Genomic DNA, 17,763 nt, shown 5'->3' on the forward strand with positions numbered 1-17,763 from the left:
TGGATCTAAGCACTGAATATGTACATTCTGAGCTATTTTTTTTCTCTAGTCATTATTAAAGGGAAAAAAAGGTCTCTGAATCTATTTTTCCAGAGCGAATGTCCTAATGGGGGGGTGGGGGGGGGAAACTACTTCTAAATGTTAGGTAGATTTTGATAGTACTATAAAAAAAAAGAAAGTTAACTACCACTAGAAACCTTACATTTATGGGTTAATATTTAAAGAGTGCTATCCCATAGATATTTAAATCATGGCCATCACCATTAATGAATGTTTCTTCCAAATGATTCTTATTTCCCCAAGATAGACACTAGCTCTGTAAGTCTGCTAACAAGCATAGGTCATGTAGATTTCTTTTCTCTTTCCATTCCTTGTCAACATTTCCTCCACCAATGGCACTGGCTCTTCTTTTGTAAAAATAACCCTTTGGCTCCCCTGAGTTGTCACACTGGCCTAAAGCCAGCAAGGGCGGTTAGCCACATAACAAGCTACAGCCATCTGTCAGAATATGCTAAAAATCAATGAGGATAGTTGGTATCCATTCTTCTGGCTAGGCCTGACTCCTCCACACAATTCTGATTTGTCATTGTGAGTTGGAGTGGTTATGTTAATATCAAATCCAAGTTCTCCCTAATATTGAATATCATGGTAAAATCTTTCAGCAAGATTCATTTTGGTGACTAGTTTAGGGAGTCTACAATAAGCCACTTGGCCAGATGGAGGAAATAGATGCTCCAGCATGACTCCAAAATTATTCTAAGAGTGAATGTAGTAAACACGAGTGATTTCAGCTCCATAGCAACCAGCTAGACATATCATTGAGACTTGCTTCTTTCACTGACTAGAAAAGAAAAATTGGTGAACTGAAGGTGACAGAAACTTTTTAGAGAAAGCAAACATTTTAGCTGAAAGTTCATAAGTACTCTATAAAGCAAAATCCTAGACTTTAGGAAAGTGGTTTTCTACAGTGAAGTAGGTATGTGTCCATGCCCGGAGACAGTGAAAAAAGGGAGATGAATGAAGAGCTGGGGAGATCTTCTGGCTATTGAAATCAGTGTGCCTCTACTGGGTGCTCTCCAACCAGTATTTCTAAAGAACAGGTACTGAAAAGAAGGGATAAAAATCAAGGATAAATAAATATAAGAAGGTGTGGTTAAAAAATGCCAAAAAGAATCACACTTGAAATGACCCTAAAGGTTGAAAAAACCTGCTAAAGATAACAGAACAGTCTTTAAAAAAGATGCGTTTAGAACAAGAAGAGCAAGGATAGGCTCTACATGCAACTCATGGAATGGTATCAAATGAGTGATTGTATCTTTTTTGTGAAAAAGAATAATTCTAACCTAAAAGGGGGGCTTCTCTCATAGCTCAGCTGGTAAAGAATCCACCTGCAATGCAGGAAATCCCAGTTTGATTCCCGAGTAGGGAAGATCCACTGGAGAAGGGATAGGCTATGCACTCCAGTATTCTTGGGTTTCCCTGGTGGCTCAGCTGGTAAAGAATCCACCTACAATGCGGGAGACCTGGGTTCGACCCCTGGGTTGGTAAGATCCCCTGGAGAAGGGAAAGGCTACCCATTCCAGTATTCTGGCCTGGAGAATTCCATGGACTGTATAGTTCATGGGGTCACAGAGAGCTGGACACGACTAAGTGACTTTCACTTTCACTCAACCTAAAAGGGTAATCAATATCATAGCCATAAATTGAAGCCTAATATAGGCAAGGTGCCCATAAGAAGGCACTCAACTGTTCTAAATGAATTGAAATTTCATTCCATAGTGGTGAGAGGTCCTGTGGTTAGATGGCCTAGTCATAGTTGTTAACGTTTTGGGATTGTGGTGTGGGTGACATGTGTCAGAAGACTGGAGACCCTAATATGAGCTTTGGTTTTGAAAAGGGACACAAAGCACATGGGCTCCTTAGGTTAGACAAGGGACATCATGCTGATTGAGTGCAAAATCCTAAAACAGGCTATTAAAAAGGATTTGTAAGCACTTCAAAAAAGTAGTAACCATCAGAAGGCAGCATAAATTATTTAAGAACAAGTCATGTTAGACAAACCTCATTTCATTTCTATTTTTGATTATGATTACTGGCTTGGCAGATCAGTAAAAATGTAAGCACTCTGTATCTGGGTATCAGCAAGGCATTTGACAAGGTCTTTAATGATATGTCTGTGAACAAGACAGAGAAATGTAGAATGCTGCCTGATAGATAAATGTCAACCTGCAGGGAGATTTCCAGTGGCATGCAACTGAGTTCTAACCTTGTTCTTGTCCTATATAACATTTTTATTAATGATTTACATAGTCATGTGAGTGAAATAAGTCAGAAAGAGAAGGCAAAATATTGTATGACATCACAATTATTTGTGAAAGTTTAGAAGAAATGAAACAAATGAACTTACAAAACAGAAAGAGACTCACAGACTTAGAGAACAAACTTATGGTTGCCAGAGAAGGATGGAGGGAAGGGATAGTAAGGGAGTTTGGGATGGACATGTACACAGTACTATATTTGAAATGGATAGCCAACAAAGACCTACTGTCTAGCACATGGAACTCTGCTCAGTGTTATGTGGCAGCCTGGATGGGAGGGGAGTTTAGGGGAGAATGGATACAGGTATATGTATGGCTGGGTCCCTTCACTGTTCACCTGAAACTATCACAACATTGTTCATTGGCTACGGGTGCGTGCTAAGTTGCTTCAGTCGTGTCTGACTCTATGTGACCCCATGGACTGTAGCCCACCACTCTCCTCTGTCCCTGGGATTCTCCAGGCAAGAATACTGGAGTGGGTTGCCGTGCCCTCCTCCAGGGCATCTTTGCAACCCAGGGATGGAACTAACCCATGTCTCCGGCACTGGCAGTCTGATTCTTTACAACTAGTGACACCTGGGAAGCCCTTATACAAAATAAAATTTTTTTTAAAAAGAGCAAGGCATATCTAACAAACCTACAAATAACACTGTAATGAGTGCAGTACAGTGCAAATACTTTCTATGGCAGAATTAGAATTCAGCTACATCTCCACAGGTTAACAAGATGAAATCCAATTAGGCTAAATCAAAGCTCTAAACCTATTTTCCACCTACATCCTTTCCATTCCAAACACACAATTTAAGAAACCTAACAACTATGTAATAATTATAAAATAAATGAAATGTGGCTTAGCCTTAGAACTCGTTTAAAAGTTTTGAGTTGAGTTAAATAGTGTTTTTGGTGTGTATCAGTAGTGTTATGTGTTCACCCAAAATGCTGATATTGGTTTAAAGAACATTAAGAGAAATATTGCGTTGGCCAAAATGTTCATTGGGTTTTTCCATAAGATGTTATGGAACCCAATATTTACTTAGAACAGGGGAGACAACTGATTATTGGTTATAACGCAAATTCCTGAATGAGTCAATCAAGTTGATTGTCTACTGAGAGTTCCATCTGCCATACATTAGATCTGCTCCCAGCCTCTGCTCAGTGATATCCATAGGTGTCCAGGCTATTGCTTTTTTAATCACATGATCTTCCTCTCCCCTTAGCCTCTGCTGACTGAAAGAATAACGGACAGGGCTTGCCAAGAAACATAAACACTGCCTGGTACAAAAGGGATGAATCGGGCTAATCAAATGCACTCTTTTTGGTTTTTCTAAATATATTTTTAAAAGTATTTATGTATTTGGCTGTGCCAGGTCTTAGTTGGGACACATGGGATCTTTGATCTCAGTTGCAGCATATCGGAATCTAGCTCCCAGACCAGGGATGGAACCCCAGGCCCCTTGCATTGAGAGCCTGGAGTCTTAGCCACTGGACCACCAGGAAAGTCCCTCTCTTAGGTTTTTAAACCTAGGGCTAGCAGGTAGCAATGGACCAGGCACTGAAGGGAGAAAGTGCAAGGTGCTGGGAGGTACACTTGGAGTCATGTGGTGCGATGAAAACCTGACTTTGCTATGAGAAAGTAGAAACCATGTGGTAGACCAAAGAAATACTGAGCTGACAATAAGCTATTGGACAAAGAAAAAGACAGAGAGTGGCAACACTGCAGAGAATTGCTGAGTCATATTAGTGCCAGAAATCTCTAGGCCTTACCCTTCCTTGTGTATTGACCAGTATTTCCTGGCAATAGTCTTAAAAAGATATTCTCAATTGTTTGAGGCAGTTTGAATAACCACTGCTCCTTTCAATCAAAGAGCCTAATAATTCACACGTGCATTCAGCCTTGGCTGTGACACTTCAAGACTGGACAGACTGAAGTATGCTCTAAGGGAAGAGCCAGGATGGAGGATTTGAAATCAGTTAATGTGAGGAGCAGGTGGAGGGATGGGGGAAACATTTAGCTCTAAGTAGAGAAGATTCAGGATCAGTGAAGGGCTGTTAGATGTGAGAGGGGTTTTATTTATTTTATGAGATCTCAGAACTAGGTCTGGAAGGAATGGGTAGAGTTAAGAGGTGGGAGATTTGTATTCATTAAGAATCTTCCGGTAGTTGTCTGACATGAAATGGAATGCCTGAGGAATGAGCTAATGTCTTATTCTGGAGATATTTAGGGAGAGGCAGGTAAACACATAATAGGGATGGCAATATTACCTTTGAATTCTATAATGCTTCACAATGCACATTCTGTTACACTGGCTTGATCTTCCTAACAATCTGTTGAGATGGGCATTTTTATATTCATGTTTACAGATGTGGAAGCTGAGGCTCAGAGAGCTGTCATACAGCTCTTAATTAAGTACCAGGGCACTCACAGAGTTACCTTCTATTGACTGCATGTGAAATGAACATTATAAAGGATATATTTGGAAAATCCTAGCTGATCAAGCTGATAGGGTTTCTAGATTTTTAAAAATTCATCTTTGTGATGCTGAATATATTTTCAAATGCACAAAAAAGGTACTCTCTCTGCTCAGTCTTGCATGAAAACTTATGTTCTTCTCTGCGTCTTATGAAACTGAGACCAATTAATACATTCCTTGCATAGATACAGAAGGTCCGTGGGTGCAGTTTGTACAAACATGCCTAGATGTACATTTCAAACAAGAATAGGTTTCTCTCTCCATTTGCCTGAGCCCATTTCCCACCCTCCTTCCAGATTTCCTGTTATTTGGCTTCTTAGATGAAAGAAGTGTGTTTGCTTATCAAGACTGCTAGTTAACCAAATGGGCCCACTGCTTTCTTAGCTATCACTAAGCCCTGCAAAGGAATTAAAAGAGTGAGTAAATCACCACCATTAGTGAAAACTACTTGAAGATAAACATTGTTCTCTGCTTTTCTCACTTAATTTACTTCCTCCCTTTGAATTAAAAAAAATGAAAAAGAAATGCTACGCTATACAAACCCTCTCACTAGTACCCACAGGTGCTGATTGCTATATTATCTGTTGGAAGAGATCAGTAATATCACTTTTTGAAGATATTTAATCTAGTTAGTGATGGATGATATAGAGTTTCCTGGATGTGGGCCATAGTGTTTTCAGGTTGTTGTTGTTGGTGGCATATTTCTGATGCTCTGGCTGGCATTTAAGTTAATATGCTGCTAAGGAGAAACAATAATTTTAAAATGTGAGTTTATTAGTCCTCTCCTTTCCATTCCAATTCTCAGATTATTGGGACAGAAGTTGATCAGAGTTGACACCAGATATTGCTTATCAAGTAACACCTCATACCCAGTGTTTACATGGAGGTGTGTTTAAAAAAGCTTTGGTGGTAGACCTAAAGAAGACATATAAGACAAAGGGAAGTCCTTGAGTTTAACAGACAGTAGAATACTATGCCTTATTAGGCAATATTTTCCTACAACAATAGAAAGTTGTAATTTTTGGCTTAAGACAGAGTATCTAGAAATAATGAATAATTTCTCAGTTAATCACATCGAGTGCTGAAATCGATTATGATCAAGGCATCTAGAACTATGGAGGAGTAGAACTTTAATCACCTGACAAAGATTTGAGGAGGAATCTGGAAACTTAAATATAACAAGCAACAGAAACATAGAGGCAAATTTTTGATCAAAAGATCAAATTCCACTCTAATGGCAGAATCAAGTTTTGAAAATTACACATATGGACTTCTGATGGAGCAAATCCATTTTCAAAATGTTTGAAGGCAACTTAGTCAAAAAGATCTTAAATAAAAGGTAAACTATTGCTTTTCCTCCAATTTTGCTTGGATTTCCCTGTAATATTGCAGGATCTTAAAACAAGGGACAATCCTTGAGGATACAATGACAATTTAGGTAATTGCTTGGTTTCATATGCTTTTGTGGGTGTCTGCCTATGGGGTGTTTATGCATCTATGGTTTCCTCTTCACAGGGGCATCTGCTTTGTTTGGTCTGTGTCTATGGGTGTGCCTGGATCTAGATGGGTGTGCCTGTGTGTGTCTCCAGGCTTGTGGAGGGGGTCTGCCTTTTTGCTCAGGCATCTGGGTGCATATCTATGTATTTGTGTATCTCTGCAGCTGTCTACGATGTGTTTCTGCCCTCAGTGGAATCATCCTGTGCTAATGTTTTTTAGTGGGATCAATCATAGCTCAAGTACCTGGTCTCCAATGGTATGTTGCTATTCAAGACCCAGCTGTTATGCAGATGAACCGAATCCTGGGTACTGGTTGGGGGAGCTGGAGCGGCCGGGCTGGGCTGGCTGCGGGTAGTCATTGATCTCCTCTGAAGAGAGTCAGCCGCTGGTGGGGGCTTCCTGGCACAAGTGCAGGCATGCGGAGGCGGTGGTGGCGGCGGGAGGGGTCTGAAGGTGAACTGGTTGTGTGGGCTGCTCTGCATGTCTAAAGAGGAGAGAAGAAAAACACAAAATAGAGACTGAGTCTCTCACTGGGCAGTCAGGAAAACACAGCACATCAGACTTCTGAGGATTTCCCAATAACATAACCCGTGGGATGGGGTGGGGGTGGGCGGGAGAGTTGGAAGTTCAGTCTCTCTGTAAAAATGTCACTTAACTAATGTACAAAAACACGTGCAGTGAGCTTCTGAAATGTAAGACATTCACAGTCGCATTTACATGTAAATTTATCAGGGCTATAACAGCTCTAAAGTAAACCAGGCCGCCTCACACAATTTGTCAGAGTTTCTGCTACTGAACAAATAAATTATCAACGAGACACTGAGTTACAGAACAGAAGTGAGCCAATTTCCATCACTTGCAAAAGTCTCACTTTGGAAAATACCAGTGAAAAGCATAAATTTGTTGCAAGGAAAATCACTCGACACTTAAAAGTATAAGGCTACCTTCCGGCTTACCACAGGAAAGGATGCTAGCCTGCCTGCATGGGAGCAAAACCAAACTTCAGAAAAACAGCTCACAAGTGTGTAACTCAACTGCAGGAGAGTAATATCTTGGCCAGTTCCCCTTCTCCCCAACTCAGTGCTTCTTATAAAAGGGAGGCTAGAAGGAGTTTGTTCAGGTTGTTAGACATATTTCTACAGCCATGCAAAACACAGTCCATACCTCTCCCCTCTTTGCCACACCTTTCTAGAAGCTCAGCGATATTAGTTGCAGCTGAGACAGCAAGGAAACAATTTTTTTATGCCTGTTTGCAGAGGAGGCATCCTGGGACAGCGGTCCTCAGACTTTATTGTTATTGTTTGGTATTTTTCTGCCATTTTCCTGGTAGGCACACATATAGACAGTAAGTTAGAATTTGGCCCATGTGAAATACCCCAATTAAACCCTTTGAAAAGAAATCACTATTGTAGTTGATAGCCACATCTCTTTCACGGGAGAAACATAATAGATGTCAAGCGATTTCTTGTAACACCAGCATGTTGCCGATAAATTTTGTAGACAGCATGGCTTTGTCCCACCTCCCAAATGACTGAGACTTGAAAAGCAGAAAAATGCCAGAGGCTTTCCATGTCTAGCAAAGGGCTCAGCTGGTTTGTGCTGAGACTCACTTTGCAGTGGTTGATCAGAGGGGGAAAAAATCACTTTCTTCAATCCTTCTACCTCAGACTTGAACTGTGAAGACACTGGCATCATTTTCATACTTTAAAACGATACTAGTGCCTTAAAAGCATGACAGATTTTCGGCAGTGTTTTCTACTACAGGTGGCTCTCCCTTTAAATAAACTTGCTATATGAAAAACAAAATTGTATATAGGGAATTGTATCCAATTGTATATTGGCTAGGGAGTGGTGATCATTCATTTTATGTGAAGCATTCTTTTAGAAAGTCAGCTACTCTTGTATATTTAAAAGGAACTAAAATGCTTCACGAATTTTCTAAATCACCGCCATTACTCTAGACCCAGTGCAAATCCCATATCCACTAAAAAAAATAATCAAAAGTACTTAACATCCCTTTAATTTTTTTAAACCTCTGGAATCATACTCATGACCTTAACAAGAAGCCTGCTTTCCATCCTTGGGGCTCAATGAAGGATTGAATGCTGGGATCCAAAACACCTGGGGATTCTCTAATTTTGTAGATGAGAAAACTGATGCCCAGAGAATTGTTTGTCCAGGGACACTTGGCAAGTTAGCGGCATGGCTAAGATTAGAACCCACATCACCTGACTCTGGCCAAAGCTCCATTCACTCTCTTGCAGCTCTCTGTAATACAGGTTCTCTTCACTTTCTTAAGATGTAGAGACAACAATTCCTCCACATTTTCTGAATTCTTCACTTATGACATACCACCTGCACTGCAGTTATTTGCGTCTATGTCAGCTCCCTTCTTCTGGGCTTCCCAGGGGGCACCAGTGGTGAAGAGTGCAGGATACATAAGAGATGTGAGTTCCATCCCTGGGTTGGTAAGATCCCCTGGAGGAGGGCATGGCAACCCACCCCAGCATTCTTGCCTGCAGAATCCCACGGACAGAGGAGCCTGGCAGGCCGCAGTCCGTAGGGTCGCTAAGAGTTGGACACGACTGAAATGACTTAGCATGCACTGTTCCTGTCATAAATGATACCTCCTTTGTGTACACAGGAAGGCAGAATGGTGTAATGAAGTGCAGCACAGTATAGTGGAAAGGGCACTGAATTCAGGGGTTTGAGTTCTTCGACCACTTGGGAACTTTACCCCCTCATTTGTCAAATGCAGACAATTATCCTTTTACCTAGTAATTACATTTAATTCATGTAACATGTGCTTGGACATAATAGATCAGTGACTTTATTGAATGTAACAGGAATATAAAACTTTAAGATTGGAGAATTCCTTTGCATTCCACTCATTAGGACTCAGCCCTTTCACTGTTAAATACCTGGGTTCAATCCCTGGTTGAGGAACTAAGATTTTACAAACCATACACCATGAACACCCTCTCTCCCCCCCAAAAGAGACAACAAGATGAGCTGGAATTGACCATTGGAATCATCTAGTTCAGCCCTCCCTTATTCCCTCTTCATTTCACAGCCAAGGAACCCAAGTCTTAGAGGTGAAGTGATTTGTTCAGTCATTCAACTTGTATGAATTTGCCTGCCTGTGTCTGTTGATTCCTAGCCTAGAACTCTTTCCATTATACTATTCTATAAAATAAATGAGTCTCTTCTCTAACTTTAGCACTTAATATTTTTATCATAAATTTGGCCTCTGAGTTTGCAATGTTATAGCAATCTCTTAATACTCTTATGTTTTTGTCCTATGTCCTCAATTAGGCCACAGGTTTCTTAGAGCAAATCACCTTCTACCTTTCTTGAATGCCACGGTAACACTGAGCACAGTGAGTACAGAGTAAGATCCCTGAAAATTTTTATTGATAGAAGAGTGTTTCACTGGTCTGCGGCACCTACAGAACCAAATGTGCCCTTGGCTCTTTCATTCTGTTGTAGCCACTGGATATCTACTTAGTTCACAGAGCAGTAGTCTTCCTCCTTGGAAGTCTCAGTGAAATCTCTCCCAAAACCATGGGGAAGGACAATGATACCTGGAAGAGGGAGCTTAAAATCATGTCCTCCAGGATGTGAAAAGGGCAGCAGTGATGCACTGTACAGATGTGTCATCTGAATACATGAACTTGAAGATGCAACGAAGAGAAGCCAAAGGTGGGAGTCCGCAGTTAGAAGAAGAAAAGGAATCACTTTTGGGTCATGTGTTCAGAACAACTTCCAAGCCACATGTGTGAGATCTGCTAGCCTAATGAGTAGGTGTCTCTGTCAATACAGTTGGTCAAAGAAAGTTTCTATTCAGTACAATTGCTTGAAAGAAAGGATCGCTCATTATCATCTGGATTTACTGCGTGCTGGATTTCCCCAAAATCTTTCTGACTCATTTTTCATCATGAAAAATGATAAAAAAAATTCTACTTCACTGAAAAGTACAATCCTGCTATTATTATAACATATTCTGTCATTTCTGCCTCAGGTAGAACTGCTTTGTATAGTCATTTTTATTATATATGCTTAGATGTATTGAAAACATATATTTTGACTATATTTACATATGTTCTTATATATACCTATTTGATTGTGTACTGTTGTTCCTACATTTTGCATATGCTGAGGTTTCCCTAGTTGTTCATACCATCTTTAAAGTATTTCACGATATTGGATTGAGTAGAATATATCCAGACCTTAAGACTTTAAGAAATACAAATCATCTCAGCTTCATTCTTTTTTTCTCCTCAGGAAAAAGATGTGGGAAATACACTCATTCCCTCCCAAATGAAGTAATTTAATCCTTGGGCTCCATGAAATGGGATTTCTCAACATTAAACACTAATAAAAAATACATTAGGGTTCAATGTCAGGAGCTCTAGAACACCAATTCCAAGGGGTTAAGAGTCACATGCACTCACTTCCAAATGTATCTGGCAACCATACATTTCTGTGCCTAAAAGAGAAATGCAAGGGAGAGGGGGGAGTAGCGATTATGCAAATGTGGATATCCAGACATACAAAGCTTTCTGAGAGTAAATTAAGTTTTCAGATAGAAAGGTCTAATTCACATAATATTCTTGGATAGGAGCCAGTTTCAGGTTTAAGGTCCTAAAGCAACTTGGAAGGAAAATCTCTTGGGGGCGGGTAGGGGTAGGGGTGGGATTCCTCCAAACTCTGTATCCAAGGCATTTTAGGCATGGCAGAGCTAGTAACAAAAGTATAAGCCTTCAGAAACAATGCTGTCTGTCACCAAAAGGTAAGTGGGAGAAGAAAGTTGTCATGCATAGACTTTTTTCCCCCTCTTGTTCTACAAATAAACCTTCTTCTGGATCATGTGTTAGAGAAACTTTGCACCAGAAATTAGAATATATCTTCCCAGAAACACTGTGCAAGGACTGCTCAAGATATCCATCAGGGTGTTTTACTCCTTTCATTTCATTAACACATACAGTCCATTCAGTTATAAGGTGAAGACTGCATTTTGAAAATTCACCGCACTATGACAGAATCATGTATGGGTAAGGGTCTTATGGGAAAAATGGTGTTTGGGCACAATATCTGAAAGGTGCTTGTGAAAGTGGGTGTCAGAAGGATCGCAACTTATGAGTTATTGTGAAGTGGTGGAAGGAGGGCTCTCTGAATCAGACAGGAAGTTCTAACACCAGATGTGGGTGGGCAAGGCTTCTAACACACACGGTGAACTAAGATAGCTGGTAGATGTTTCAGATGTAAGCATGTGCGTGCTTTGTATATTCCCCCATGGCTCTATCTGCTGTATGTGGTCTCCTGCATGCACCTAGCATTTTTAACAGATGGAATCGCACATGTGCAAATGTGAAATTTCTCTTACGTTCAAACTGTTCTCAAATGTACTAATAACATGGGGACGAACCAATGTTTTCAAAACAAGCATTGCAGCAGAACTGACTGTACAGATAAAATAGCTTTCAGCAGGTGTTAAAAATATTGTCATTAATATGGTAAAGTCAAATAGATTTTTTTCTTGAACAATTTGACCAAAATAGACACAAGCCTTGTTTTGCAAAGTCTATGTATTTAATTAATTGATCAGTTTTCTATAATGACACTATGACAATACAGCCCCAAATATGTTTTGCCCCAAAGTATATGTTGCAAAGGGGGGCACATATTTTCCTATAACTCAAGGGAAAGGTCACAGGACGTCAGAGAACATGTATGTACTTCCTCATTTTAGTCTGTTTCATTACCCCTTTGGCTAAAGAGGGGACAGCATCATGATGCTTTGGCTCCAATTCTGAATCCAAAAAATGTCTGAAAATGTGAGGTTTTTTTTTTCCTAACTCATTTGGTGGGAAAACCTAACCAGAAGTGATATGATGATATTTACAGTCTCCCTGCATTTCATTTAGTAAATTCCCCTACTTTTAGCTGTGGAAATACTGATGTTTTTATTAAGTGGTGCTGGCCCACATCCCAATTCAGGGGCTGCACAATGGACAGTATATCTTTATGCTATTGCCTTTATAAAATCTTAAAAATTCTAAATTGTAAAATAAGTGTACCCCAAAGATTCTAGATAAAGGATTGAGTCTGTATTATTATTTAAGCACCTCTCTGAACTCTTATGAGGCAAAATTAATTAATGCTTCTGACGGCCTTAGTAATCTACATGAGCAAAGAACATCAGGGCACCAAGGGTTATTGCCATAACTACTTATGTCAAGTCTCTTGAGGCCAATTATAAGGCTTTGGTTTCTGGGATTGGTTTTCTGAGCTGTTCTCTGTCCTAGGAAAGAGAGGTTATATAAAGAAACAGATTTTAAAAAAAAAGAAGATAGGTTTATTAATAATATTAACTATTCCTACTAATTTTGCCTACCAATGCAGGAGATGTAAGAGACATAGGTTCAATCCCTGGGTTTGGAAGATCCCCTGAAGAAGGGCATGGCAATCGACTCCAGTACTCTTGCCTGGAGAATTCCAATGACAGAGGAGCCTTGCAGGCTACAGTCCATAGGGTTGCACAGAGTTGGACATGACTGAAGCAACTTAGCACACTAATTCTAAATGGATATTACTACTTTATAGTACTTGTCACAAGGAGCCTTCACAACCAGTGAGGAGGTAGTTATACATTTGCATGTTATGGCTAATATCCATTAACTTGATAGTGTTCAGTGATCATCAAATCAGTCTTAAGTATATCTGGCTGTAGACATTTCTGTTCTTAACCTTATAATTATTATTATAGGCTCAAAGAATATGGAGGTAATGTAATTGGTTTTCTGAAGAAAATGGAATAAACAGGTATACCTTATCATTCTTCTGGCTCAAATAATACTGCTTTAATATTGATACACTAACAGTCTTTAATAAAAGCAAATTCATTAGTTAAATAAACCATTAGATTGAGAATAGAAATAAAGTCTATTACATAGCTAATGTTTAATAGGGGTGTGTGTGTGTGTGTGTGTGTGTGTGTGTGTGTATGGGCATGTGAGGGCTTCCCAGGTGGTGCTAGTGGTAAAGAACTTGCCCGCCAATGCAGGAGACATAAGAGACGCGAGTTCAATCCCTGGGTCAGGAAGATCCCCTGGAGGAGGGCATGGCAACCCACTCCAGTATTCTTGCCCAGAGAATCCCATGGCAGAGGACCTGGCAGGCTATAGTCCATGGGTCACAAAGAGTTGGACATGACTGAGCAACTGAGCACACACATGGGCATGTGAATGAGTGAGACATAGAGAACAAGAGAAAGAGGCAGAAGGAGAGAGAAACAGGAGAATTCACAATGACAGCAGATGACTATGGGAGAAGAGTCACAGAGGCTTGGGGAAAGCTAACAATAATCAATTATAATATCATCAAGTTGACATGGTTTCAACCTGGTGCTGGATTACTGCCCTCTGTATGCTCCTGAGCCCTGCAATGCTATGTATGAGATTGTAAAGTCCATCCCTTTGAGGACTTTAAATGGTCCTCTCAGTAAGCCAGCAAGTACGAGAGTATGCTCCATTAATTTTTGTCAGTTAGATTGATCTTTGTTACAACCACTAGAAATGAAGGTGAACACTGAAGCACCTACAATCCTTTGACATATTTGTGCTGAAACTCATATTTACACTTCAGTCTCTCCATAAGCTGATGCTTATCTTTAAAGGCTGTGCTGGTCTACCTCCAGAAAATCTAGGTTTCATTAACTTACTTTCCTGCTCTCCAATCAGTTGTACAAGCGAAACAAAGAATCAAATATACACAAGGCAGCCCTCTTCCAATCCGTTTCTCCCTGTCTCTATTATTGGAGGAATCCAACTGTGCCATGCACTGTATTGGCTTTACACAGTGCAATTAGCCAATCTCGGGCATAACAGTCAATATTCCTACCAACAGTACCTGGTTTGTTAAATCAATCAACGCTCTGACAAAGATTAAGACAAACTAGGACTTTACAACCAAGAAAATAATAGAAAGAAAGAGAGGACTGTGGCTAATGCTATTCTGGTTAAATTACTCATGTAAATGTATAAACTAATTTTCTTGGTTGTGAGAATACAAGGAGGATACATCTTCTCTTATATTTTCAGAGTAGCTTGATAATGTTAAAAAGAACAAAAGAAAAATGAAATACATTTATTACCTATTTATTTTTCTATGCAGAATGGTAAAGAGCTCTACTTTGTGAAAAAATTTGGAATTTTAAATGTCAGATTCTAAATATTAATATATGGTATTAACGATTCAAATTAAAATTAGTGGTTGGCCAAAGCCTTTTTCACTATGGTCTTGAAGGAAACTCTGTTATCCATTATGTACCATGAAACATGAAATAGATAATTGCCCTGTTTTATCTTATGCTGACAGTGATGCTGTGGCTTCTATTATTAGGCAGTGAAGTATATCAAAAAGAAAATATAAAAAGTAATGATCCTTAAAAGTTCACATTTACTTTATACTCAAACTAAAGTCCTATGTAGGTATTTTAATTATTTTCAGTCCCCAAGTTCATTATTTATTTGCAAGTAGGTAATGGAGGGTTATGAATTAATTGACAGTGAATCCTTTAATAAATGGGCTAATAACAGATATTCTGGAATTTTACAAAGTTTTCATTTTCAGAGCTTCACTTTTTTATTAGACTATTAGAAATGGTCACCCTATATTTGTTCAAAAAGCAACAGATAAAAATCTTTCTAATGTTATTTATGAAAATGGAATTCTGAATGTTTGAAGCACAAATCAAGAAAACATTGTGACTGTAACTAAAAGCTCTAAGAAAAATATTTTTCAAACCACCATATGTTAAATAATGAGGGCAAACTATATTGAGTAGTAAAAAACAAAAAGAAAAATTCCTAGAGGATAAAAAGAAAACATGGAGAACTAAGGAAGACTGGGGAAGGTTTTAGCACCTCCATCTCAAACTTTTCAACAAAAAGAATGAAGAAAAAGTACTTGTTATTAAAGATTAATACCTCGAGGAGATAGTGAAGGACAGGGAAGCCTGGTGTGCTGCAGTCCATGGGGTCGCAAAGAGTTGGACATGACTCAGCAACTGAACAACAACAATGTTACATTAACCATTATATAACCATCATTGTCTGGCTACTTGGTGAGAAACCTCCTCCATACCCTGTAAGTACTCTCCCAGGAATAAGAGAAACCCATGGATACCAAGTGAAGTGGTGAAAAGGGGTTCCAACATTTATACCCGGAGACTGAAAACATATATAGTGTCCACCAGAGACAGTGGGAAGAGAGCACTGTTACGGCAGTATTCACATGACCCGGATGATTCTCCCTCGTTTTCATCTTTGCTCTGACTCAGCAGTTCTCAGCTAGAGGATCCAAACAAACCAATGTTTTGCTATCACTTGTTACTACAATAGAGGACTAAAGTTCACAGACAATTTCTTTAAAAATGGTAGATGAAAAGGTGATACCTCTAACAGTGCCACTCTGAGTTACCTTTGGATGTGCTTTCCTGGATAGGAGTAAAAGGGGTGGGGCTATAGCTAGTGCTAGGAATTGGGTACAACTCTGGAGAAGGCAATGGCACCCCACTCCAGTACTCTTGCCTGGAAAATCCCATGGATGGAGGAGCCTGGGGGTCACTAAGAGTCAGACACGACTGAGTGAGTTCACTTTCACTTTTCACGTTCATGCATTGGAGAAGGAAATGGCAGCCCACTCCAGTATTCTTGCCTGGAGAATCCCAGGGACGGGGGAGCCTGGTGGGCTGCCGTCTATGGGGTTGCAGAGAGTCGGACACGACTGAAGCAACTTAGCAGTAGCAGCAGTAGCTGATCCCATAAACAATTTCCATATTCTCATGCTTGCTAAATGATTCTATGCATACCATGGAGATGAAGAAAATTTGGTTATTCACACCCCCAAAAAAGAAAATAAGGGAGGGAAATTGGGGGGAAATCTTCACATTCTCATAGGAATGTCTGATACATGTTGATGTTATTCAGATATGCTGCAGCCAAAAAAAAAGAAAAAAAAGAATTGTGATCTTGATGGAGGATGGCATAACACCAATGTCTTCCATCAACCTTACTGCCTGATATTTTTTGGGTTACTGAGGGAATCTCCCAAGAGGTATGAGCTAGGAAGAGAGAGTTCTGTGAGGAAGGAGAGAGTAACTTTTACTTCTCTCTTGTATTCAAGTGATGCATCTACTTGTCATATATCAAGAGCTGGGTCTGAATCATCTTTATAGCTCCCACACACTTAGCTCAAAATTTTATTCAATACAACTTTATAATTTTGTTTGTTTGAAAATTTAATTAATTTGAACAAAATCAAAATTTTAAATTCAATTAAGTGTATTTTTTAAAAACCAATTATAGTCACTCTGGTGGGAGACTGTTTGATGATGACGAATACCTTATTTGATTGAATTCTTCACATTCCTACCAGCTGTTTTGGCATTGTGTGGGCACAGCCTGTCTCTGAAAGTTTCTGCCTGAAGTGTTCTGAAATGTTCATTGATTAACTCACTCATTATTACAAATTTTCATTTTCCTGTTTTTCAACATGTTGTTTTACTAAGATGTTAAATAGAGTTATTTCTTGGAGAGGTGCCGACATTAAGACTTATTACTAAGCCTGCCTTATAAACTTTGCTTATGCTAAGTTATGCATACTTAACTCATTTTATTTTTTCCTTCAAACTCTGATTCATTCCCTCAATTATATTACTGCTTATCTCTCTGGACTCCCTCCAATTTAACTAGTCCTTTATGGTTCCCCAAACAAAATGCAACATTCTAGATGAACATCACCCAGAATACAAGAAAGTTATCTGAAAAATTCTTTTGTAATGATGTCTTTTCACATGCATCCTCAAATTACATATAGAATGCACTTGAGACTTCATTAACTGGAAGATGGCTAATGAAGTCATGAGAAGGCAGCTCAATTAGGAAATATAGTGATATATTGATACAGATGTGTCTACTAGTGAATCAAGCAAAATGTCCATCAAAATGCGCAAATTAGTGGAATCTACTAATACAATGTTAGAGTCAAATGAACATCCAGTGAATTCAGACAGGTTTCTCCCAACTCTCACCCACTGAGATTTAATGTATAGGTGCCTTGTTGCTGCTGCTGCTAAGTCGCCTCAGTTGTGTCTGACTTTGTGCGACTCCAAAGACGGCAGCCCACCAGGCTCCCCCGTCCCTGGGATTCTCCAGGCAAGAACACTGGAGTGGGTTGCCATTTCCTTCTCCAATGCATGAAAGTGAAAAAATCGAAGTGAAGTTGCTCAGTCATGTCTGACCCTTCGCAACCCCATGGACTGCAGCCCAGCAGGCTCCTCCGTCCATGGGATTCTCCAGGCAAGAGTACTGGAGTGGGGTGCCATTGCCTTCTCCAATAGGTGGCTTAGGAAAACTAAAAAATTAACTTGTCTCAAGAGGAAGAGTGTCAGTGTACATAAACAGAAGGAAAAA

At 39.6% G+C, this 17,763-nt stretch overlaps 1 protein-coding gene across 1 annotated transcript in view; it reads right to left on the reverse strand.

The window, feature by feature from the left end:
* TENM1 (teneurin transmembrane protein 1) overlaps positions 1–17,763 on the reverse strand; it is an 899,404-nt gene that overhangs the window by 393,225 nt on the left and 488,416 nt on the right. The window contains exon 7 of the mRNA XM_070290794.1: positions 6,530–6,770. Within this exon, the coding sequence (XP_070146895.1) occupies positions 6,530–6,770 (241 nt within the window). The remainder of the gene's footprint in view (positions 1–6,529; positions 6,771–17,763) is intronic.

The sequence above is a fragment of the Ovis canadensis genome, chromosome X (genome assembly GCF_042477335.2).
Source record: "Ovis canadensis isolate MfBH-ARS-UI-01 breed Bighorn chromosome X, ARS-UI_OviCan_v2, whole genome shotgun sequence".
NCBI classification, from domain to species: Eukaryota; Metazoa; Chordata; class Mammalia; order Artiodactyla; family Bovidae; genus Ovis; species Ovis canadensis.